The following is a 27448-nucleotide window of genomic DNA, read 5'->3' on the forward strand; positions in this document are numbered from 1 at the left end:
GTATACCTCAGCCCACTAACTATATACAACTACGTTTAACAACTATACTTATAACTATTAACTATTAACAACTACCAAACAACACTAACTAACTAAGAACTATGTAGAACGGGTGAAACGCTAGGGATGTGGAGGTCAGCTAAGCCGCACTCCACGTTCCAACGACCGACACGGGCGGTAAGAAGGAACTGAGGAGCGGCCGGGTCGGCAGGGGCATATATACGGTGCCGCAAAGGCGCCACGCCAGGGGGCGCCTGCCGACCCGCCCGGTGTTGCTAGGGGAAAATTCTTCCGACGAACGTGCACGTGGCGCGCGCACACCTACTTGGAATGAATATGAGCAAGCACTCGAAGAAGAAATACCAGTTACATCATCTTCCTTGTAGCCAAAAGGAAACTAGAGAGAAGTTTCGTAAGTTCAGATCCAAACTCTACAGTTTTGAGTTTTTACAGATGGGGGCTAGCTATATAGTGCAGATCCATATCTGAATTTTCTCTAAATCTATCTGTGTTCACACCTGGGATTGTGTGCCTCTCACTAAATGAAGCAAGGAAAACACAAACTGACCTCTCTATCCCACCTCTCAAAATAACAGGATTATTTAGCCCAGAAGAAATAACATTTATGAAGCAACTACCTGTTCCGTTAGGAAAGAAGGCTTATATGCCCCATCAGTAGATTTATTTCCGGTGCCCCTCATAGACTTCATGTGCGAAACAGCCATACGCAGAATTGTCAGCTTGTCGGGTTTACGGGCCAATGCACTGCAGGTGGGCACCATGTCCGACAGTTCGGTGATATACTGTGTCATCTTATTTCTCCTGCGTCTTTCAATTTCACTATGATTCTCCCTAAACATTTAAAGAAAGACCAAGCCAACAGACAAAGCAAGACAAGATCAGTATAGGAATTTCCATTTGGTATTATAAATGATAATAATACTTTGCACCTGTATAGCATCTTTCATCCAAGGAGATCAAAGCGCTTTACAAAGGTAAACATTATTATCCCCCATTTTACAGGTGGGGAAACTGAGGCATGTGACGGTTAAATATGACTTGCCCACAGTCACACAGTAAGTCAGTGGCAGAGCGGAGAAAAGAATCCAGATTTCTGAACTGCCAGCTACTGGCTCTAACCCCCTAGTAATTATACCTCACTTGGTTTAGAGCAGCAGACAGAAAAGAATGTGAGGTGCTGAGGCCTGTCAACTTCAGGGGAAGTCCCACCTTTCAAGAGATGTTCTGTGCCTCCTAGCGTAAGGGCCCTAGTGAGGTGTTGCTTATATTAATATAGAACCTGATCCAGCTTCTGATTAAATCAGTGGGAGCCCCTCCATGGACTTCAGGTCCACAGTAAGCAACAGCTCTGACTAAAATTTTGTAACGGTGATATAGACCCAATTCTGTAATCCTATGCAGCAGACTTCAGCCTCTATGCTCCCCCACCCCAGACTTCAGGGATCAGATTGCAAGATTGGGACCATATTTTGTATAACAAGTAAATACAATATCTAAACCAAATATTAAAGATAAAGTAGGTCCTGATTTGCCAGACACTGAACAGGTAATTATATAAGAGAACAACTAACTATAGTAATGAAATAACTGTGACAATATTCATCACTAATATAGTGCTTTTTATCTTCAATGAGACTTACACAGATACCTAGAGCATCTTCACAATAACCCTGTTTCACAGAGGTTAAATAACTTGACTATAGCTACAAAGGAAGTCTGAGGAAGCCAAAGAAAGCTAGAGCTGGAATTAGAAGAAAGTATTGGTATTCAGGAGTTCCTGAATACCAATACTGTGCTCAAAACAAATATTCAAAAGAAAACATTATCAGAAGCTTTGGTTTGACTTTGTCTTCCACGAGTGACAACATTTATAATTATAAAGGCCACATCTTAAAGTCTTTACTCAGTCGTAACTATCATTAAAGTCCATGGGAATTTTACCTGATAAATAACAGAGTTAAAAATTGTGTAAAGACTTCAGGATTTAGGGTGTGATTTTCAGAGAGGTTAGATGTATAATTTCCATTCTTTGAAAACCCCAGTCTTAGCATATAGACATTAATTTTCATGGCAAAACACTGCTCTCAGTCCACCTATCAAATTATGAAAAAGAGTATCCAGTAAATTAAGGATTTTTTTTCCCTCCACTTCACACTTCCCAAGACCCTACCACAAGGACGATCACTGACTCGTTTAAATTTTATTTCCAAAGTTCTCAGCACGTAATAATAAATATATTACTGAGTCGGCCAGTTGCATTTCAGGGTTTTTCGATTATCAGCTGTCAATATTTTATATAAATTAGGATGTGTGAGCCAGATCCTCAGCTAGTGTAAATGAAAGTCAAATGGGGTTGAACCAATTTACATCAGCTAAGGAACTGACCTACTGAACCTAGAAAACTACACTGCATCATAGAGGTGCATTTCTTTATTTTTTGACATGGCACCAGCATACTGTACCTGTAAAGCGGTAACTACCTACAGGCATGCCCAGGAAAAGGTGTATGCCACTTCTGATGTCAAAGCAGCTTCTTCACTGATTTCAATGAGTTGTATGGAGTTTTTTGGTGGGATTACTGATTGATCCAACAAGATGTGAAATTGCAGATTACCACATGGAGAATCCAGTAACGTTGATAGGTACAACATGCAGTATTGGAAGAGATTAATTTATTCTGATTTAGCATAACTCAGGGCTGAATGATTAGGGAGTGACTCTTGGAAGTGGACTAAGCAAAGTACAGAATACTTTTCAGCCACTTTTCACAGCTAAGCTTTTTTTAAATTTTAGGGTCAGTATCCCAGTTGCAATGTTTCCCTTCGAAATACTCTAGTAAATAAGCAAGATCGTAGAACATCTAGAAGAACTGGAGTTCATTGGCTTGGCTTGCTTTGGAAGATGCATCATATGTGCAGAGTATCATATGTAGGTATTACATGTCGGAGTCACTGTAACAGAATCAACACATTTTAGAGTTCTGTTTCCACATTCACAATTCCCACTGATATCAATAAGGACCTTAAGAATAAGCCTACATTTCAGTCACAGGTATTTTTAGTAAAAGTCAGGGACAGGTCATGGGCAGTAAACAAAAATTCACGAACCCTGACCTCTCCATGACTTCTACTATATACCCCTAACTAAAATTTGAGCCGGGGGTGGCCCTGGACCCCCGCTGGAGCTGGGGGATAGGCGGGCGGCAGCAAGCAACCCGGGACCTCCGCTGCTGTTGGAGGGTCGGGGGGGGGAGGGTTGGCGGGGCTCTCTACCCAGCTCCACATGTCCCTGCAGCTCCTATAGGGAGGGGTGGCTTGGGGGGCTCTGTGCACTGTTCCTGCCACAAGCGCCGGCTCCACAGCTCCCAGTGGCCGGGAACCGCAGCCAATGGGAGCTTTGGGGGAAGCACCTGCGAGCGCTGGCAGCGCACAGAGCTCTCTGGTCACTTCACCTAGGCGCTGCAGGGACATGCTGGTGAGAGCTGGAGGACCCCCCCACCACTACCACCCAGGTAAGCGCCGCCTCGCACCTCCTACCCCAACTCCCTCCCAAACACCCAAACTGCGGCTGCTGGTCTGAACCACTGGTCACTGCAGAAGTTACGGAGATCATGGAAAGTCACGGAATCTGAGTTCTGTGACAAACACGCTGCTTAACTTAGGAGTAAAGCATCAATGAATACACAATTCAAACAAGTGTATTGCAATGTCAGCCTTTAATGGTTCAATAAAATACAACCTCTCTCTTTTGTTAAGTTTACTATATACTTTGTTTATCACATTCTTCCTAATGAAGAACCTGTTTCAGATTCTCAACTGTCTGTGCGTGAGATGGTGTAGTGTGTTAATCCCAGGATACTCTAGAGAGATTAGATATGAGAGTTCTGTGTGAGCTCAAAACTTGTCTCTCTGACCAACAGAAGCTGGTCCAATAAAAGATATTACCTCACCCACTTTGTCTTTCTAATATCCTGGGATCGACACTGCTACAACCACACTGCATAGTTAAAAACAATCAATCACATACAGAGTAACCAACGGACAACAGGACCCACTGCATGGAAACAGTGACAAAAATCCAACAGTCCATGGTATTTATTATTTTAAAACTTTAAAAATATTACATTAATCCCTAGGTCAGTAAAGGGTCTGACCAAACAAATAAATCTGACATTGACCTGGAACTCACTAATGTTGAGCTTAGTAGATAGCAAGAAGGAACACAGATTCTGGAAATTTACATTCATGAACAGGTTTAGAAGATGGAGTCCTGGATTTATAATTCCTAACTGGTTTTTAAAAAATGTTTTTAAGCCCTAAGGGGCTGATCCAAAGTCCCCAAAGTCAACAGTAGATGGGAAGTCTATTGACTTTAATGGACTTTGGATCAGGCTCCAGATAAGTGAACCTTACTGATTTGTGATCAGTCGGAATGTTATCATGTAAAATAAAAGGGGCAAAACATATGTGATTTTCCTTGTTCCTACCTGGCCATCCTCTCTGCATCAGCAGTACTTTGATCATCTTCCCACCTAGAAACAAAATAACCAGCTCTCTAAGCTAAGGTGCACAAACTAAGAAATTTTGGATACGACTATCCCCCTTCTTTTCTCTCAGCAGCGGATCTCTACAGAACACGCCTACCTTGCAAATTTTTCCTTATCACCAGAGATTTGATCATCATCATACCTGTAAACAAAATATGATAGGTAAATGTAAAAGGCTTATGCAAAACTAGAAAGTCAACACAAAGTAGAAGGCAAAGACAACACTTGCAATTGCAAACTACTATAAATTATACCAAGAAAAGCATGATAATATGGGAATGATGGAACGGAAAGGAAAAGGGGACTCTGGTGAAACTTTTTGAATGACCAGGAACCAGTTGTTAAAATCTCTTTTTGTGTATTAATATGACAATGGTCAAAATTCACTTAAAATATTAGAGCTTTTTTCTTTATTGCTTGAGAAAGCTGTACAAAGCGCCATTAGTCTGTTACTAAGAGTAACCCGCGAAATATTCCTGGTTGCACGCTGTAGTAGAGAAATCTTCAGCAGGCTGCATCCACTACCCATAGCACTCAGTAGAGGGCAGTGATAACACATACAAATTGTAGAAAGACAGAGATATCCAAAGACAGTTCATTATTTTATGGACACCTTTGCAAAAAGCTTTAATATGGACAGGGTACATACCACCAAGTATTCTTTATGAGATCCTGGGCCAGATCATCAGCTGGCGTAAGTCAGTATAGCTCCACTCAAGTCAATGGAGCTATACGGATTTACACCAGATGACCATCCGCCTCCCTGTATTAAAAATAACATACTGAGTTTGGTGCAAGTGTCTATCATTTCACAAGGCGTAGATACCACCACTGACCTCTTGGGACTGAATCTCAGACCTTCTTCCTTGTGTATAGATTTCGGAAGGCTAAACAGTATTACACCTGAGCCAATACTAACCTCCCTAGAGCGTATAATTGTTGCATTCTAGTGGTTGCAGCCTACAGAGGGTAGAAGCCTAAAACCTACTATTCAAGCAGGAGTATTAATGGGTTACTACCACTGATTAATCAATCATACTTAAACAGGCATCTTTTCTGTTTATTGCCTGAGCAATTTAAAAGCACAAATCTTCTCTTCAGTGAATCCTATTCAAAGGTTATTATATTTAAAGAGAATATTTCACTAATAAAAAGTTGTTAGTATGCTACAATTAAAATATTCTGTACACTCGCACAGTTAACTTCCTACATCGATCCAAATATGTACATGCCAAAAATAAAGTTATAAGAAAGAAAAGAAACCGTTTAAAATGGGTTGCATAAGATATCCTCCCAACTCCCACAGTCCTTTTAATTTTCTAGGCCAATGAAGGCGTTAACACACGTCAGTGCATATCTATGTGCTTTCTATTCTGTTCCAGATGTAGCAAAGCTGCCTTCCACATTTGGTGCCCTTTTCATGCCCTCCAACAAAGTAGAATTCTGCTTTTGCATCAGAAGCAATAGCAAAAGAGTATAGTGTCCTTCTGCATAGAGGTAGTGTTTAATGTTCATGTGTATTGCTATGATCCCTTGCTAAGATCACTAGAAACTCCCCCTGCCTCCCAAAATCTGGTTATACTCATGAGTTATATACCTTATATACAGGGCCAGCTCCTCAGCTGGTGTAAATGCACCAGTTTTACATACAGGGCCTATTTTTTTTTAAAAAAGATCTAGATAGATAAACTGAGGGTTGAATGGAGAAATAAAATACAAATGTATAGACACCTATTAGGTGTGAGAGCTCTTGAGACAAGTATAGAGTTATGCTCACGTGTCAAATACAGGAAATAAAGCTTCTTAATGTCTGTTATATTAAAGGACTGAAATATGGTCAATCAGGTAGCAGGAATTTATAATGAATTATATCATGCTATATATTATAATTTATAAATTAAATTAATTAGACTAAATATTTTGAGTGAAATCCCAATGCAACTGAAGTCAATGGAAGTTTCACCTCTGTCTTATAAGTAGCTAGGACTTTATCCATTTTTGTAGTGTTTTCCAAAAGGCAGTCAGGGGTATAAAACATTACTTATGTCACCCTTTTTCTTTCTCTATTTTCTAAATATATATTCATCATTTGGAATCAGTATTTCTTAATACGGACAAGAAATAAAACAATAGCTAAAAGAAGATATCCTCAAGCAGGACTGAAGTGGTGTGTGTTGCCTTAAGGTTTCATCCTGTAGTTGCCATTCATGCCAATAATCTCAGGATCAGGTCCTTATTTTGTACTGACTACAAGATAAAATGCTACTTCCTCTATTTTACTTTGCTTTCTGGGATGTGGTCATGCCCTGAAAACACAAGAAAAGGATAGGCTCAATGGAGAGTGCCTGCATCTCTAAATACCGAATGCTATTAGATGGAAACAAAATAAAATGTTGCACTTTCCCAAAAAGAGTACAGAGTTAAGGTGCTGAAGCACTAAAAACCATTAAGCACCAAATTCTGTCTTCAGATACATAAACACTTGAATTTAATGTTAGATAAGAATTTGGTTCCAATAAAAACAGGACCCACAGGGTCAAATTTTCAAAGGCTCTGGCAACGAGTGGTGTCATGCAAAGTACATATGCACTACTATTCCTACAAAACCCTACATTTTCGCATGCGAACAGATATCTGCATGCACAAATCAGCTCGGTATAATAATATTTTACTTCTGTAGCTGCTGCCGAAGGCACTTAAAGTCTGTGAAGTTCTTTAACACTCACATTTTTAAAATACCACTCAAAAAGGTGGATTTGGATATCCTCTCTGAGAACAGCACTAGCTAAACAGAGCTACCGTTGACCTTACTAGGTAAGACAGTAATGGTTTTAGAATGTGGTTCTAACACAATATCATTATGAATATTAGGCAGAAAAACTGTTCTAGAACCCTATTAATGACAACTGTGATTAATCATGGCTGTTATCATGGTTCCAACTGCAATGTGAGTAATACATTCTGAATAAACACAGCGTGTCCCATATTTTTCTAATGGGAAGTTGAAAACAACGTAACCAAAAGTGAAATGAAAGGTGAAGGATGGCAATGTCACTTAACTTTTGTTTTAACTTTATTGGAATATTATATTACTGCTCAAGACACACACACACACACACACACTATTGAAAGTAGAATCTGGCAGAATATTTTAATCATCAATTTAAAAATTAGAACTATCACAAGCAATATAAAACTCATTCAATAAACAGGAAATATTTTCAGTGGCAGAAAGACAAATTCAGCAACCAAGAATAATGAGCACTCATCTCTCAAAGTTGGAATATTGTAACTAAAAGTCACAAATTTCCTCATCTGAAATTGTTTCTGTGATATATATAACATTTCATGGGATGAAGCAGAATGCATTCTGAGTGTTGTGAGGCGACAACTAAAGGATGCAGATTTATCTGAAAAAATTTGCTCATTAAATAGTTCCTGCAGGGCTTGACACTCTGTGGGCTGAGACCCAGTAGATATCAACCTACTATTATGTTCCAGAATGTGGTATGCCTAATTTGCAGACACAGAAGATGCTGCCATGCAGTTCAAGCCAATCCATTAGCACTAGCAGACACCAAACACATTTCAGCCACTGTGACTGTAGTTCTGTCACTATCAGTAGTTTGCTAGTTGTCTTCCTGCATCATAAAAGCCAATCAGTTAGCCAGGTGCTTATAAAAGCTCACCTTGAAAATTTGCTGGGACCTTCCCCATCTTCATCATCAAAGTCCATTCTGAAAAAGCAAAATTTTTGAATAAGTAATCATTATTTAATAAGCCAAGAGTTAAATTAACATTGTCAACGAAAATCTGCATTGCTGTTATTTTCTTCTTAATTTTAAGTGAAATGTAGTTCTTTTGAAGTACGCTGGATTAGCAGACCTCAGGCCTGATCCAAAGCCCACTGAAAATCAATAGGAGTCTTTCCATGAATTTCAGTGGGCTTCTTTGGGTCAGGCCGATACATAATGAAGTTCTGTTATCCACATAATACTGAAGGGGGCCAACAGTTATATAGGCTTCCCCACACTGTCCCACTCACATGCTTTTACCTAGGCCTGGAGAGTTCACAGGTAACAGTGAGAGAGGGCAGTAGATTAATGTCTACAACTAATAGTTTCTTGACCTCTGCTACATCTGGCTGCCAATTAGTCCTAACTGATTGTAACTGTGGTCGTTTTTGGACTTGTCCGTTAGAAACCAAGATCACCAACTCATTTCACACGTCATCAGAGAGCCCTTAAGAGGCTGATGACTTTCAATCACTACAGACCTAGATTAAATGAATTAGTGACTTTTAGCCACTACAAAGTCATGTAATAACAACAACACTATCACTTAAAACAGAAAGTATTTTTACATCGCTATATTTCTATAAAGGTTGGCAGGCATTGCTATACCAGCTTTACCGATGGGGAACATCGGATTAAAAAAAAACAAAAAACTTTTTGTTAGGCAACACAAATACTTCTAAAGTTTTCTAAAATTTATGACTGCAATAAGACTTAAGGAAATTCTGGATTCCATGTGCCCTCAAATTTGTTATGATAATAAATGCAATAAGTTATAGCTATGGCAAAAGGAAACTGCAAAGACTATCTAGGTCTTCATATTAAAAAATATGTTTCACTGAATTAAAAAATATATATATATTTTTAAATTAAAAGTTATATTAAAGAATAGAGAGTACAACAGTGACTTCTGGGCATAGAATAACTTCTTTGAAACTTAAAAAACAAAATATAAATGATGAACTACACAATGTAAATGACCAGATGCCTTCTAAAAGATTTCTTTGGATGGCAGTAACCTATGTACAAATAGAACAAAAACAAAAAATAATCACAAGAACTGAAAATCTCATTAGAAAAGACACATTAATACTTCCAGATGGCAAGAATGATTGTTCATTTCTAAAGGAAGTGGTCAGGAAACCACTTTCCCAAAAGGTCTCATAGAAAAAAAAAAGTGGTTTCTGTATTAGGTTGGTTGAAGTCTGATTTCATCATTGATGTTTTCACTGAAAATCATGTTGCGCTCTTCTGATCATTACTAAGTTCTGTTTCAGAAACACTTCTATTTTTGTGGAGCAACAGTGACCTCCAGTGACCAGCGAGGCTAGCTGTACAGAGATATTGTTTACAACCAATTCATGACCAATCTGGTATTCCATAACAATGCTGCTGCTCTCCAAATATTCGGAATGTGCTCAGACCACCTGTATGGGAGATATTTCTAACAACGTACATGTTACCTTGTTGAAATTCTCCTGTGATCCTTGTCCCTGCAATTGATTTCGACCCTTTCACCTATGTTGGTGCTACCGAAGTCAAAAGAGCTCTTTACGGGCACAGGGGTCAGTCTATGAAGATTCAACTGCAGGACTCTTGTCTATAAAGCAAATCCTTCCCTAACCTCACTGGTAACTGAAGCACAATGGAGAGAGTCAAAAGTCTACTGCAGGTGCTACACATCCCTTGCCCTGGAGGAAACCAGCTGGGGAGACATGGGTCAGAGTTGCAGCATGCTTCACTGTCTAGCGCTTCCAATCCTTTCCCTTGTGGAGAGGTATTAAAGGGGCTCTTATCTTGGTGGAGTTTTTCCAGATCCCAGCCAAAACACACTCGGGCGTTTGGAGGTGTGGGGGGTATTGAGAGCTGGATCTTCCCATGAGCATAACATCCAAGCTTTATTATGTTTGGTCCAGTTTATTATTATTGGAATATGCAAAGCTTGGTAACAGTGTATTTAGGGTCTGGTCTTGTAGCCCTTACTCATGGGACTCATCCCAATGGAATAAGTGAAACTAGTCATGCAAGTATTTATCCAGCTAGATAGAACTGAGTTAAGACTGCCAGTCAGTCATATGTATAGAAAGCATCTATTGTGTGGGTGACTGGAATGCAAACAGAAAATAAATCTAGGCATTTATACTGTGCTTATCACTGTAGTATCTAAGTGCCTAGAGCTGTGATATCAGGCTTTAACATACTAGACTTTAATGTACACATATCGCTTTATTAGGCTACAATGTAATTGCATTTTTATTCCAAATGTAAAACAATGCTTTTTTTAAAAATAAGCAAGTAAACTAACTTCATAGAACACTTGTAAAAATGCTGCATAAAATTAATGTCAGCTCTGGTCTTTGTTCTTAAAATTAAAAATGTAGAAGTGGAAATCAGAGCTATGTTAATTATATGACATGGAAAAACTCAGATCATCTTGAAAAAACACTGGGTTTAAAAGTAAGAGATGCTAACTGGTTGCCTTCCACTAATATGTATTGTTTAGAATGAGGCAGAACCCAGAAGGATAAGGAATTAGTTTTATTTAACCTTTAGCATAACATAGTACAGCATGTAAAAAATATTCCAACAAACTCACCTTACCCCAACAGATAAGTTCTTCTATTCAGAAAGAGCAAATTGCATGTCAGCAATACAGCAGAAGTAACTTCTCAGAAGACAAATGACATAATACCTTTTGTCTTCTTTTAAAACTCCCATTTTAAAAAGGGACTCAAAATATGCTATCCTGGGCTCTCATACTGAAGAGACAAGAATAAATCTTGTTTTCTTCTTTAACATAGTATTCAGCTGTTGTGAAAAGGCCAGATAGTAATAATTATATTTATAAAGTGCCCCATGCGAAAGCTTTCTTGGGTGCCATAAATAATACAAGAATTATAAAATATACTAACATTTTAAGTTAAAAACCCGTTCAAGCAAGAAACACAAAGGCAAGTTGAGTGGGGAAGACGGGAGAAAATGGATTTTAGGTAATGTTTAAAGATTGAGAGGGATGGTTTGAGGTAGTTATCCTTGAGGGTGCAGGCAGAAAACAAATTTCACCCCCTAGGGCCCATCATAGCAAAGGCAAAATCACCTGCTGACCTAAGGCCAAAAATCAGTGGAGCCCTAAAAGAAATAGATACCCAGCCAAAAATAAAACAATCCAGCAGAAAGAGGCCTGAAATATAGCCAGTGCCTACACTGAGAAGGGCTTTAAAAATCAGCATAAGCAAATGAAATACATTTAAATAAGTCTACATACTCTAAGTGCCCTCATCAATGGAGTATCTTATGCATTTCTACCTTTTTTCCTTCCCCACAAAACGTTTGGCATAATCCACAGAGAGGAAAAAAACATATTTTCTAGCTGTCAATGGAATAGAATCCTTACCTTGCAGAAACACCTTCTGGACAGACAATGAGCTTAAACTGGCATATATTCAAGTCTGTACAATAATTATTTTGCCAAAGTGCATCAGCAATTATAAGCAAAAAACAATTTTCAAAAAGACACCAAAGTTTGGAAAGAAGGTCACGTCGCTGGCTGAATTCCTTTGCATTTGATCTGAAGCATTCATTTCTAAAGTGCCCAAGGAGTTAGGTGTACAAAGATACATCACCAGGTGAGTAAGGAAAGGACTAAATGCTTGTTACAGTTTTGTTCAAAGAGAAAGTACAATGCATTAGACACAGCCGGCAGACATACCAGGATTCTTTCCCTGGAGGTCTGAATAAAATGCTCTCTCTCTACCACCTTAGGGCGGGCCTTCTAATCTAGAACTAAGATGCACTGATATAAAATTGCCTTCTGTACAGCAGCAAACCTACAATATCTAATTCAGAGAATTTTTATATTAAATACATTTTTAAATAATAACTTTTACCTTCTCTCCCCCCATCCCATTCTCCTGCATATAAAAGATGATACTTAAAATGGTATATTTAAAACTCAGGACCACGACCTTTTGATTTACCTTTCAAGTCAATATTTTGTATAACCAGCAGACTTCACATTTAGCAACATCAATCCTTGGCAGTCACTACTCAGTAATTAGCATTAGTAGCTGACCTGGCTGCTGCTCGGCGGTGAGTCATTTGTCTGGTCACGTAAGAGTCCAAGACAGTTAAAGTTAGATTCTTCATAAAGTAGCCATTAAAAAGATGTTAAAGCTTTCTCTTTTTTCCCCCATAGATTTAAGGTCAGAAGTGACCATTGTGATTATCTACTCTGACCTCCTGTATACACAGGCCATATGGAACATCCCCAAAACAAGTTCTAAGAGCCGATCCTTTAGAAAAATATGCAATCTTGATTTTAAAGTTGTTTGTTTTTTAGCATAAGCTTGAAAAAGCTTTTGTGTTCAACAGTTTTAACATTAAATGTAGCTTTTTCAAAAGGGATAGTTCATGATTTAATAAGATCAACTGCATACAGTTAGCTCAGCATGTGGAAGCCCACTTCACAGGTAAGGCAGATCAAAGGAACATATCACACCAGTGCTCCACATGCCTCATCTGGCTGCCAATTTAATTCCAGGTCTAAGACACGGTCCAGATCCTCCTGTTTTTATTCATGTATGGAGTGGGACCAGCTGTCCTAGCTACTGTCTCTTGTATTCCCCTAGAAGACCATTAAAATTGACAGAACACTGGCTGACTGTCACAAGAGAAGAACTCTCAGGAACTGGATCAGCGTTCTCACACTGGATGCCCTCAGTTGAAGGATCTTTACTCTTGATGAGCCCTGTCATGCCCATATTTAGGGGGCAAACATAGGACAGACCCATCTACGTGTGGTTTCTGCACCTACAGCAGAAAATGGAAATACTGAATTGGAAATTTACGAAGAAAATATGTAGTTGCCCAATTTTCAGACCGAGTAGGTTGGATAAATTTACATATGCAACTAGAATCACATCTTGCTACACTTATTTGCATGAGATATCTCATTGATACCAATGGGATTACTCATCTGAGCAAGTATAATGTGCTTAATGGCTTCAGGACCACATCCCTGATGGATGCTTAGCCAATCTATAATGCCATAACCTTTAGAGGCCTGCCCCTCACTAAACAAAATACACACACACACACACACCAGCAAGTTCAGTCTTACAATATACATGCTGAAAAGAAAACCCAAACACAACTAGCCAGTGCTGTGATACATATTAGTACATGTATGCATTTTATTTATGAATGCACATAGTTTTCAGTTTCACCATTGATAAAATGAAATAATTTACCCAGAACGCCTCTTTCCTCCTCTAGCAGGCATGGATCCTGCCATTCTCATCTGTCCTGTTGCCATAGGTGCAACCGGCAATGTCACTGATCCTGGAATATCTGAAGCCATTTCTGTAATACAGAATGAAAATCATGGTATTCCCTATGAAAAGAGCAGCCAGTGATAATGACATAAGAAGGCTCTTTTAAAAACAAACAAACAATCAGTATGGAGTGATCTTTCCTTTTATTTCTACATGAAGACAAATCTATCCTTTGTGGTTTAAAGGACTGTACAAATGATGGCAAATTCATTACACTCTTGCAATAGCTTCAGTTCTCTCAATAGACATCCTGAGTGCAATTGGAGAGAGACACAATCATGGCATACACAGGAAGCTGTGTATTTCATTTACCTATTAACTCACTGTACTTTTGTTCCCTACTGTATAGGAGCTGCCAATGAAGCCCAGCAGTCTTTCACAACACCTACACTTCCTCATGGGGAATATTTTGTCAACGCAGAGCTACTGAAATGAAATAAATAAATGAAATAATTTATCCAGATTAGGCAATATTTTAAAATAATATATTCAAATTCAAAATTTAAAAGTATAACAAAAACTATATGCTGGTAATTGTGGGCAGCAAGGAGGTCTAGTGGTTAGAGCAGGAGACTGGGCCTCAGGAGATGTTATTTACCTCCTGTAGCATTTAGAGACCCTGATCAGAATTAATGTCCCAAAATGCAAGGTGCTATACAAAAATACAGGAAGACAGACTTCCTGGAAGAGTTTACACTCTAGGTTCTTATTCATTTCTCTGTCAGTGCCTTGGTGTGCAACGCTGGGCTAATCCGATCTTCAGGCCATGCTTTTCCAATCTGTAAAATGGGGATATCGACACTCAGCTTAGTAAAGTATGTTGAGATCACAGAATTTAAAGGCATTTTTATTATCCAAAGACAGCAATTGGATGGGAAACATTTTATTACACTTCAGAATGAAACACATTATAGCAATGTTTCCCAAACTTGGGATGCCCCTTGTGTAGGGAAAGCTCCTGGCGGGCCAGGCCAGTTTGTTTACCTGTCGCGTCCACAGGTCCGGCCGATCATGGCTCCCACTGGCCACAGTTCGCTGCTCCAGGCCAATGGGAGCTGCTGGAAGCAACGACCAGTACGTCCCTCGGCCCACACCGCTTCCCGCAGCTCCCATTGGCCTGGAGCAGCAAACAGCGGCCAGCGGGAGTCGCGATCTGCTGAACCTGTGGACACAGCAGGTAAACAAACCAGCCTGGCCCACCAGGGGCTTTCCCTACACAAGCAGCATCCCAAGTTTGGGAAACACTGCACTATAGGAAAACAGAACCATGTAGTTCTTTCCCTTCTTTCTATCCCATAGATTAAGTGTATCTTTGGACTCTGTGGAATCATTATAAATTATTTAAATGCAAATTCTCTCTCCCTCTAAAGCATAGCGATTTCACAGACTATTTGTTGTAGCATGCAGATAAGATACTACCAACCAAAGGTCACAATGTCTAGTGGTCACAAAACAAAAACCCAAAAATGTTGTGTTAAACTGTACAAGGATTGTGCAAACAATGTATTTTATTACTATTCTCCTCCCCCAAAACAGCTGGTAGGCTGGAGCTTGTGGAAGGATGGAGAGGAATCTGCTGACAGTGAGCACACATCAAGAGGGAAAGAAAGACTGGATGATAAGAAAAAAGAATGTTCTCCTTCACATACACATACAGCACTCATTACCCCCCGTCCCTCAAAATGCATTCTACTGCAAACTTTAACCCTAAATATTAATTCCAGCATTTTAAAATGTTGTGGGTTTTTTTAAATATCATTTAGAACCACACAAATCAGGGCTGGCAAAGGCATCTTTTGTCATCTGGTCCATCCCTGGTTGAAAATGTTGCTAGGTCTTCAGTGGAAGTTTATTGATTTGGGGAGCAGGGATTGAGGGTTCTCTTTTTTCTTTACTCAGTGCCATAGTCACAATGTTCCGTAACAGAACAAAAAACAAAACAGCACCTCTAGGGGTGGGGAGGTGAAATCCTATAACCAGGAGTTTCTAAGGAAGGTCAGAGCTGTAAGGTTGCCTCCACTCCACAAATGGACCACATTAGACTGAGCAGCCTACACCAGCTTTAGGGATATGCCATAAACCAACTCTAAAACAGAGAAGAATCTGGGCCTATGAAAGTTTACTAAAAGAAAGCAAATTATTTGAGAAATCCTGTTATTTTTCTAAACATACCAACACAAAAAACCAACTGTGACAGGGAAGCAGAAACCCAGTCTTTTTAAAACAGCACTTTCTTTCATGTTTGGAGAGCACTTCATTCCTGACATATTTTATTCAAATCCATTATTCAATAATGTACATTTTCAGTCTCATTGTTTCTGTTCATTGCTGTTATGAATTTCTTCTAGCACATTTATTTTATTAGTTGCACTTCTTTTCAACCAAGAAGCAACAGAGCAGGGAACTTAAAACAACATGCTTCAAAAATGCATTCAAGGATTTTATTTAAAAAAAAGAGAGAGAGAGAGAGAGAGAGAGAGGTGTCTCCAGTATCATAAGAATGACATAGTAGAATTACCCAAAGGCACAAAAACATAAAATCTAAACCACTATTTCTGAAAATAAGTTATCTTTGAAGTACACTGACAATCACCTCACATTTGAGACATATAGCTGAAGGTCATCTTCAATTGCTCTTCTGATTCACTTGTTAAAGCAGATTTTAAAACCCTAATAAAACCCTCTTACAGTGCAGTGTGTTTCTCACTAAGAGAAACACTGAAATACACACCACTAAGAGGACTGCTCTTTTAACCAGCATGCAGCTCTAGAGCAAAAAACAGATATTTTAACACAATTTCAAATAAATGTGACAATATCCTTTATTATTTTTTAGTATCAGAAAAGAAACGCGAACACTCATTTGTGAAGAGGCATTTGTACAGCTCCTGCCTGGGAGGGCTGCAGCTCTAAAACCTGGGATGATTGGGGAAGCAGCCGCAGCTGGGCCACGCCCCAGTCAGGCCACAGCTGGCCTGTATAAAAAGGCTGGAAGCCAGGAGCTCAACAGTCTCCCTCTGCTTGTAGGGGGAGAAAGGCCTGGCTGCAGGGAGCCAGAGAGAGGGGACCTGAATGGAGCAGGACTAGGGGAAGACAGAGGAGCTGGGAAGTTCCAGACTGGAAAGCCAAAAATCAGCCAAATAGTATCCAAATGCCTTAAAATTAGGATTCAAGAAAACACTCATTTAGTAGGGAATAATCTCCAGTGACAGATTAGACTTCTCTTCTACCTCCGTCATCCACGGGCCTGATCCTGCCACCTGTACTCATGTTGACTTGTACATCAGTCCATCAGTAGTCCCATGAATTCAAGAGGAACAGTACTACTCAATGTGAGAGCAAGGATGACAGAATTGGCCTTGTGAGTCTGTGTCTAGAATTATATTCATGGCTATGGGCCTCTGTGCTGACACTTCCCCACTTATGGAATATGGCTGTATTTCATTGGTGCTGCATGTCGGTCATGCCAAGGTGCTTTGGGATCTTTTGAAAGGAAGGACATTTTACAAACATACAAAAATTACAGCTCCAAATAAAAAGATGTTTTGTATTTGTTCTGGCCTTTATTATAAAGTTTTAGGCCTATGTTACTTATAAAAGTTACACTTAACTCTACAAAGTGAAACACAAAATCAGGTAAAATTTGGTCTGAAGGTTTATTTTAAATAGATTTGTAAATATATGTATGTGATTTTTACAACAACCTGTTTCAATTCTTTGTACTGCTGAGAATGATCTAGTGTGCTATCCTCCAACACAACAACTAAGCCTCAGCAATCTTAGGCCTTGGCTACACTTGAGAGTTACAGCACTGGTGGTGGCTTTACAGCGCTGTAACTCACTCCCCGTCCACACTGGCAAGGCACATACAGCGCTGTATCTCCCCGGCTACAGCGCTGCATGTACTCCACCTCAAAGAGAGGAATAAAGAGAATAGCACTGGTGCTGCAGCGCTGGGGTGCCACTGTAAATGGAGAATAATCTTACTACACTGTAACTGACCTCCAGAAGCTTCCCATAATGCTTTCAAGTAAAGATTACTCTCTTTGTTTTGTTGTGATGCCTCTTTGTTTTGTTGTGAACTCCGAGCTCCTGGAGCTGCTTATCTAAAAAAACAAACACAGCTCCTGTTTGCTGTGAATGAGCTCCCTTTGGAATGCCCACAGCTAGCGTTTGCTTGAAGAGAGGGGGTGTGCAGGAGGGGGGGTTCCCTTTCGGGGAGGCTGCTTATCTGGTCTGTGAGGGAAAAAAGAAAGAAGGCTGTTTGCTTCCAGTGAGCGAGAGAGGGGTGCGGGAGGGGGTCGGAACTTGCAGCTGCTGACACTCTGTCAGCTCCAAAAATCCACTCTCTCTCTCCCCCACGCTCCCTGTCACTCTCCATCCCACTCCCCCCTTTTGAAAAGCACGTTGCAGCCACTTGAACGCTGGGATAGCTGCCCATAATGCAACGCTCCCAATGCCGCTGCAGATCCTGCAAATGTGGCCACGACAGTGCACTGGTAGCTGTCAATGTGGCCAGACTGCAGCACTTTCCCTATTCAGCTGTTCAAAGACAGCTTTATTTCCCAGCGCTGTTCAGCTGCAAGTGTAGCCTTACCCTTTGTGCAGCAAGATCACTGGATTGGATTGTAGGGGAAAAATACTGATTTTATTTTCTTTTTAGTTGAATGTTACTTACCAGAGATTGGCCCCTAAGCCAAAAATCGCACATTCAAAACATCTCCCAAGCTTTTGAGTATTCAACCTGCAGATCTGGATTTGAATTTTGAAGCTTTAGTCCAGCTCTAGTACAGTACATGCTTAAGGCTTTTAGACAGACAGAGATTTCAGAGGAGCAAAGCTGACCAGTTGCACATCTTTCACAATTTGTGTCATTCAGCTGAGGAGATTCTGCTACTGCAATCAGAAACTTCTGCTTCTTGTGAAGCTCTGAAATTCCCAAAGGAACACTCTCTCTCTCTCATCTAGAACGGCCATTACTCAACATTACTTTCAGTCAGTGTATTACACAGTCTTTGCTTCAGATCAAGACATGCATGATCTGCATAGGTAACGCTGACCCTAATCCAAAGCCCATTGAAATCAATGGCAATCCTTCCACTGACTTCAATGGGCTCTGAAACACTTCAACTTTCAAATCTTGTGACAAGTGCAATATATGCTACTAAATATTAGGGGACCATTGAGGATGCTCTTTCCAGTATTCTTTAATCCTTTACAATTCATTGTAATATGATAGGTTACATTAGAACTAAATATCAGCGCATAACTAAACCTGAAAGCAGAGGTGCTGGAACAATTTTTATAGTGGGGGTGCTGAGAGCCAGTGAACCAAACTGTAAACCCTGTATATAACGGAAACCACTTCAAGCCAGGGGATGCGGCAGCACCCCCAGCTCCATCACATAAGCCTCAGAGATGCCAGTTATATCAATATCAATGTTACAGATTTGACTGCCAGTACACAAACTGACTGAAATGTCAATCATCTCAGCGTAACACACGTGCCCTGTCACTTGAACAGAAACTGATAAAAAAATATTTTAGATGTTCTACAAAGGCAAAGGGAAAAAACTTTTTTAGGAAAAATGGACAAATACACTTTTCAAAATCATGAAGAATTAAGATATACAACCACTAACAGATCACAGAGGGTTTTACCACCTAGTACAGGCACATTTAAGAGGAACAAAATTAAATCACATTTGTGAATTCAGAACTTGCCAGGTGAAAACATAGCCACCATGAAGAATATTTCAGAACACCTTCAGTAAAATCTAATTGTAAATTTAGTCACATCACTTTGGCACGTTAATTACAGAGAAAGAAAAACCCAGAGAAATTCCACACAGCAGTACAAATTTAAAATACAATTATTTTACAACTTTATTAATATTATTATACATTCATACCATTGACAGGTAGGTTAAACAAACAACAGGTCAGAAAAATTTACCATTACATAGGATATGCAAAAGAAGCATAACCTTTAAATGCTCTTAACTCAGCACAATTATCATATCAAATAAATAATAAATATAATAAATCCCACCTCTACAGAAGAATTTCTATCCTGTGACTAAAACCTTCTTGAAATAAATGTTATCTGCATATGAGAAACATCAGACACCTCTGGGAAGAAATACAACTGCATTGGTATTCTGCTCAGAAAATGTCATCACAGATCTGTTTACCTTAACTGTGGACCATGATTCAGCCAGCAACAACCATCTTGCATACTGATCAATTTACTTGCAGCAAAATTACTAACATTTTCTACATTAACCACACACATTCTGGAAAATAGTTAATAAATTTAAAAAAAATGAAGTATATAATATGGGCACTATTTTGTTATATTTTTCACTCCAGCAAGATGCACTGTATTTTAAGGAGATTCTCCTGTTATTCTATTGTGCATAATATGACATATTCTATTATACACAATTATTAAAAGGGACATTTGGGGGAAGTTTAAAGTAAGAGCTTTATCATATTTAGGATTCACAGGTGAATGTTAATTGCACATTAAAAAATGTAAAACCATGTAACCAAGTATGTGATTCTTAATGAATCTGTTTTTTTAGCACGTTTGGCAGTATGTGCAGTCCTGGAACCTTAGTAAGAGTGCAGGAGAGCTGGAGTATCCTTAGTGTAGTTCAGCAGCATCAAGAAACCCCAACGAGTCCCTTCCCCCAAAGAGCTTTGGGCTATTTTTTGGGGTACATCAATTTTTGTGTATTCAACTTGAGATATCTCGATGGGGCCTGATTTTCAGAGGGTGGGTGGGTGCTTTGAAAATCAGGGCCCTGGAGGGTGTCTCAAGCTGGGTATCCAAAAATAGTGGTACCCAAAAATAACTAACCACTTGTGAAAAAAATCTTGGCCTATATAACTGTAACTTATCAAGTGAAAGGATACTTCATTCTTGAGGCACGGATATGAAATACTACTTTTAAAAGTAAAAACAAAACCCATATTATCAATGCATGAAGCTATTTATGTGACAATTTCTGACCTCGGATAAGAACGTGCTATTCCAACTGACTTCAGTAATTTTTATGGATATGTATCCAAGGGCAGAACCTGGCCCAATAAAAGCTTACTAGTCTAGAATATTATAGGATATCAAATAAATGGTGTATCAGAGCCAAGCTCTACAATGAGAAACACAAACTTTACTTACGAAACAGCAATTTTAGATAAAAAACTGTTTAATTGCTTCATAAAAGGACAGAGCAAGCTATAATTTAAATTTTATTATTTATTTATTATTATTTATAAATTTTATTATTCTACAACTATTACAGCCAAAAATCATAAAAAAATAATTATCAAACACTTAAAGTGTACATTAAGGAACTGTCCCAAAGGAAATTAATTATTTTAGTGCATTTTTAGAAAAGATGTTTGTAGATGTAAACCTGGAAATTAGGTGCCAAATTTTTAATTAAAATGAGTCCATGTGCTATTCTACACTTCCATTATCTCACACAATTTCCACGGTTGCATGTACATTTTTATATGTAGCCTAAAGCCTCATTTTTCCCACATTTGGACCTGAAAATGCATCCTATGCAACAGTGACCTGAGCTCATAAATGTGCATATTGTAGGTTTCTCTAAGTGTACTACTTCTGCTTCCTGTGCAATTTGTAGCACGCTGTACTAAAAGCCATTCACAACTCTAAATAGTTCTCTTTTCTAAACTGGGAAATAATTCTATTTTTTGTTTTAATTATATTAATATCCCAGAGTTTTCAAAACTGCATAATTCAAGGCCAAGTCAATACTAGAAACTTTTAACTATATAGTAACATTGGTTAAGGATGTGATTTTTTGTGACATTTCGATATCAGCAAAAGCCCTACTGCAGAAACAGTTAGACTGGCATAAAAGTCTCTCTCAGGCCTGGTATACACTTTGGTTGGGTGGTGGTGGGGGGGAAATCGACCTAAGATACGCAACTTCAGCTACAAGAATAGCGTAGCTGAAGTCGATGTATCTTAGTTCGACTTACCTCATGGCGCAGGGTCGATTGCTGCGGCTCCCCCGTTGACTTTGCTTCTGCCTCTCGCCAAGCTGGAGTTCAGCAGTTAACCAGAGAGCAAATCGGGGCTCAATTTATCACGTCTACACTACATGTGATAAATCAATCCCCAATAGATCGATCTCTACCTGCCGATCCGGCAGGTAGTGTAGACGTACCTTAACAGTGTAGCTTACTTCACTTGGGAACCTGGTTTATAGTGCCAAACATGCTCTAGTGCAGACCTGGCCAAAAAAAAACAACCCACATTTTGCAGTGACAGTTTGATTCAGCTCACAGTAACAGCCATCAGTGCTGGTGACTATGTGAAATGAGAGGGTGGTTTCTTTTCCCAGTTGATGAGTGAGAAACACCTGAGTAAACTGAGGAAGTTGCCAACCACAGAAGCTGAGCAGCATTGCCAATGCCAGGAGTTTAAAAATCATGAGTCAGAACCCCCTCATCCATCTCCCACCCAATAAATATGTTATTGTCCTAAAACTCATAGGATTTTTCAAAAGAATAAATCATGGTTTTGGGGGGCCGTCTTCTGGTTTTTAAACTCTCTCTGTTCATCCCAACATATCTGCGATGATTAAAGGCTGAAAATTCAACCTTATTGCACACAAATATGTAGGCACCAGCTTCTATGTGCTTCTGCTCCCTGACTCCTTCCCACCTCCACAGTGAATGGTTCATCACTGATTCACCTTCATCTCTTATTCCCATCCTTTTCTCCTCACTCTCGTTTTTTTCATCCCTCTCTTCTTAGCATACTAACAGCTTCCGGCTTCGGAAAGGAGGCACTTCTTGCATCACTCTCCAGCAGATATGTACAATGGCATTGCCAACAACTTCCAGTGAGCTACCCTCCAGGTTAAAAGAGAATTTGCTTGGACTTCAATTGTTCAAAGGAGCAAAGGATAAAGGAAGATCCTTAGTGCTCCATTAGCTTCAGTTGAGCTGTGACACTTAACACAAGTGGAGGGTCTGGCCCCTGTTGTTTAAAAGATTCCATCAATTCCAGGGACAGATTTTCAAAGTCAATTTTGCAACCTCTGCAAATTGGCCAGTGGTAAGAACCATGCAGTATGCCCCAGAAGTCCCAGGCATGGAGGAGTGCAGCACCAGTGAGGATACAGTAACTCGAGTAGAACTACTCACACCCGGGCTAGGCTAACCCAAGTGCTCAGACCCGCCTGATGCTGATCGCCCAAGATAAGACCAAGGCTATGAAGAGTTAATTCTGAATTTTGTTTTGTTTTCTGGAGAATGGGAGCAGTCCTTCCGAAAGCAGTGCAAAATATGGACCACAGTTTTTAATACGTGGATCGGAGCATAATTAAGATCAACACTCGAATAAGAGCCCAGGTTAGCTCTGCAGTGAAGACATACCCTGAGTATCAAATATTCAGGCACAGTTATACTCACAAATAGAAAACTACATCTGTAAATTGGGTAGTCAGATAGCTAACGACCCAATCTGCACTCTCAAAAGTAAGGATTTCATGTGAAGTTCACTGGCCAATCTGCGGAGGCTTCAAAGTTGACACTGAAAATCTGTCCATGGAATTGATGGAATTTCTAAACAGGAGACAGACCCTCAACTTGTGCAAAGTGTCATCGCTCAGCTGAAGTTAAGAGAGTTATGACAATTTTCACCAGCTGAGGATCCAAGCCTCGGCCAGGGGTTCTCACAAGAACATTTTTGGTGACTTCAAAGTGCAGCGATCAACTCTTGCTAGTGGCCGCGCTGACCATTTTTCTTAAAATACTTAATTTACTTTAGGAAAAACAGACCTATATGCACATACATATGTCCAAATCATTGTGATTTACTGAATCTTTCTGCAGACTCAATAATAAAATTACGTACAGTTGTCTCTCTTAGGGCCTAAACAAAACAGAAACACAAATAACGTGCTCTACAGGTTCTTGGGTTTTTTATTGTTGCTTCTTTTCCTTTCTTTGGTTGCTTTTTTAAAAAGACTTGCTAGCTAGGAAGTCTGCTGCTGTGAAAAGTGATATTAAACATAAAAATATCACTTTTCACAGCAGCAGACTTACTCAGTCCTGGCAAGACCGGAGACAAATTAAGCCTTAGATGGAGTGGAAGTGGGGAACAGGGAGGAATCCATGACGGGCCAGCAGAGGCAGCGGAGGCCAGGGATGATGGAGGGTGAGCCCCGTGGCCAAAGTCTGCTGCCCGCCACTCAAGGGCTGGAGCCCAACCCTACATCCCCAGGAAGGTGGGGGACTCACTAGCTGCCTCCTCCTCCAGCATTTGTGTCTCCAGAGGGGGCAAGGTCCAACTCCTGCAGGTGATCCTCAGGAAGGGACCACTGCTTTGCCCTTCCCCCCGCCCCAATGCCCAGGAGGCTGTGACTGCAAGAAAAGCCCCTGGTAGACGCATTTGAGAAACACCGGCGTAGGCCCTCATATAGCACAGAATATATTGCCATACAGAGGTACAGCGGGAATCTTTAGGGATGCATATTTTAATCTGCCCTCGTTTTGTTGTTTAGACATTCAAGATCATTTGATCAATTTTACCACATTTAATAAGCATTAATCAAACGATCCTCCATCACAAGAAGATTAGGCTTCCCACACAATGCAGCATTTCGATTTAAAATAAATTATCATTCTCCCTCCCCCTATGATATTTTGAATGTGCTTAAAATAACTGCTTAAGCATAAGTTGTGTGCAAGGACAGCAAGAAAAAGTTCCTCTAATAATTTGTGTGTGTGTAAATTTTACATACTCTATTAGAACTAACAAATGCAATATAGGATTGATCCATCATGCATGCAGCACCAGATCTATAGAATCTCAATTTTATATGTAGTGATTTAATCCATTAACATACAAACTGAAGCAATGTAACATACATCCAAACTGTGCAAATAAGCACAAAGAGGAAAACTAAGGAAGCATAATGACTCTTCTTCAAACTTTCCCAAAGATAGATTGTGCTTAGTCCATTAATTCATCATTTAACATTTTCATTTAGTGTGTTTGTTTAGTTATTTTGGTTGGGATTCCATCAGCAATTCATGTGCACGAAATGTGTTTCCTTTTTAAAATGGAACACTTAGTAGATGACATACGGCAAAACACAAGGAGGTAAAGTGGAAGTCGTAACACAAGAATATGTGAAAACTAGACATAACAATATTGCATGAGATTTTAAAAAAATCACACACACACACAGAGAGTGTCCAAAGGCCTCATTATTTATTACTTGAAAACGACGGGTGAGATTCTTGTCTCTGTTCCACCAGTACCCAAATAGCCTCCGTGGAGTTACGCTGGATTTATACTTGTATAATAGAGTTCAGAGTCTGTCTCAGCGTGAGCAAAAAAATTATCTTACTGTACTTTGCTAAGATCCAGACTGTGCCCAAATCCTGTCCCATTTTCCTCCACAACATTTCTAAGATATATTTTCTGTCCAGATAGAGCGCCTAGATGACAATTTTGCTATCTCCAGTCTTGCCTGCTGTAATTACTTGTTCTCCTTCCTCAAATCCCACCTTACTATCTTGTTGCATCCCTCCACTCTATTATACCATGTTTGAGATGACCTGCAGACTCTTCTGGGAAACTCTCTCTTTTTATCCATTTGGGAGGATGCCTAGCAAACTTCTGGGTTTTGTGACAAATAAGTAATTATAACAGTTCAACACTTTATTATTCACTATTACAGACTATGTTTTTAATCCACCCATCTTTAAATTATTTATTAAAAAAATCAATACTTCACTATTAATTTCAGTGTCACCATCATCAATATCTGGCCTTTAACTTTTCATCTTGGTCAATATTAATTACTTTGGTCAACTGAAGTTGATTTAGATCTCTACCAAAAGTCAATTTTCGATCATTAAAATCCAGAGCTATATTGTTCATACAAAAGACTCTGCTATCTGTTTCCAAGAATTACTTTACAGTTGCCTTTAGAATATTTATGGTGCTATACTAAGAAAAAAATAAGCCAGACCAATATTATTCAGCGCTGTTCCAAAGTTTAAATCATAGTAAGATGACAAAATACCCCATTCTGAGAGGTGCTGAGTGCCCTCAATTTTTATTAACTTCATAAAGCATAGTGAATAGCAGTAAATAGACAATGAATTAAAGTTAATTGATAGTAAATCTACTTCAAATGTTGACTGGGATTGATTTTAACCAACTGCAGCAAGACACCAGTAACTTAGTGTTTAGGAACTTTAAAATTTTCCACTTCAAAACAAGATTTTCTACCTTTCTAGGTAGCCAAACCTTTTCGTTGCTCCCTCCTAAGCTATTATCTCCAGCCACAAAGATACCAAAGTCATATGAAAGTTTTACTACATGATTTGAGATGCATTAGGTTCATGATCCCTGTCTATACTTTCTGTTAAGCCAACTACAATACAAACTTGTTACCAAAACACCTTGAGTGTGGGAGTCGGAACAATTTTTCTAATTTTAACTTTCAGCTTGAGAATACTGCCAGCAGATTTCTGCTAATAATTATTCAAGTTTTTTTAAGGAATTTCTTTTTGTCCTTCCTGGACTCCAATTATAATTGATTTTCATAAGAATCTTGAAGTCCAGTTTTACTAGCATGAATATTCACAGAAAGTCATGTGCACAAATATTGCAGACACCAAATTTTAAATTTTGCTCAATCACCATTTCATTCTGAGAACCAAAGGATATCACGTGACTTACTTCAAACATAACAGAGTACAAATACTGAATACTCAGAAATATTTGTAATCCATAAAGCTAAACCATTTCCAAAATTTTGTCAAATAACTGAACATACAATTTTGATGAAATCATATTCAATTGCAACTGATCAAGCAAAAAAAATCAATAATTTTACCACTCAAATTATTCATTGCAAATAGCTTATTTGCATCTTCCAAATGATTCTGAAACTTATTCTTTGTATCTGCATAATAAAAAATCATGTTGCAGTAGGGATGTATAACTTAAGTTTCATTCAGAATACCATGCTGGGTCTATCAAATACTTAATTGTCAGTAAATTTAGGGTATCAATGGGCATGCTTAGTTAATCAATGTCTTTTGTATTCAAAAATTACTGCATCATTAAACAATATTTTACTGACCGCACTAGTGTCTGCAATCCTGCTTGGTCAGCAAACAAGGAATATTTATTTCATGTTATGATACTGAACTGACCTTTTGTGTGTTTCCAAATCCTTATTCATCATCATAAATCAAACTGAAGAGAAAATTAAAAGTACAGTTGCCAGAAAAGTCACGCAGTAAAAATGACAACATGAAGGTTCCTTACTGAGTCTCTCTCCCAGATTTCCAGTTTGAGGTTCCTTAGTCTACAAAGATTTCCCATCACCTCTCCCCCACTTTAAACTCCAGTTTTGCAAACTCAGCCTGAGTTCAAGACATTTAGTTATGTCCTTTTGCACCCTACATCACCACTAGTAAATAAAGATCCTCTGATTAATATTTACCTGGCATTTTTTTCTATTAATGAAGCAGAAAAGAATGCAGCATTGAAAAAATGCTTCAAAATAAACATTAATACTATCCATTGAACTTATATAAACATTTTATTCTACCAAACCTAGGTAAAGTCTAGTCTACAGGCTGCAGAAAAGCACTGGAAACCAGGGAATCATGGGTTCAGATGTGACTGATCGTTGGACAAGTCACCTAAAAAGGGTATTTCATTATTGTCTCCAAAC

General features: G+C 39.1%; 1 protein-coding gene across 1 annotated transcript in view; it reads right to left on the reverse strand.

The window, feature by feature from the left end:
- The window catches only part of ARNT2 (aryl hydrocarbon receptor nuclear translocator 2), a 139628-nt gene that overhangs the window by 97381 nt on the left and 14799 nt on the right, over positions 1–27448 (reverse strand). Inside the window, 3 exon segments of the mRNA XM_032771883.2 lie at positions 639–852; positions 8257–8304; positions 13611–13722. Of these exon segments, the coding sequence (XP_032627774.1) occupies positions 639–852; positions 8257–8304; positions 13611–13722 (374 nt within the window).

Source organism: Chelonoidis abingdonii, chromosome 9 (assembly GCF_003597395.2).
Source record: "Chelonoidis abingdonii isolate Lonesome George chromosome 9, CheloAbing_2.0, whole genome shotgun sequence".
NCBI lineage: Eukaryota > Metazoa > Chordata > Testudines > Testudinidae > Chelonoidis > Chelonoidis abingdonii.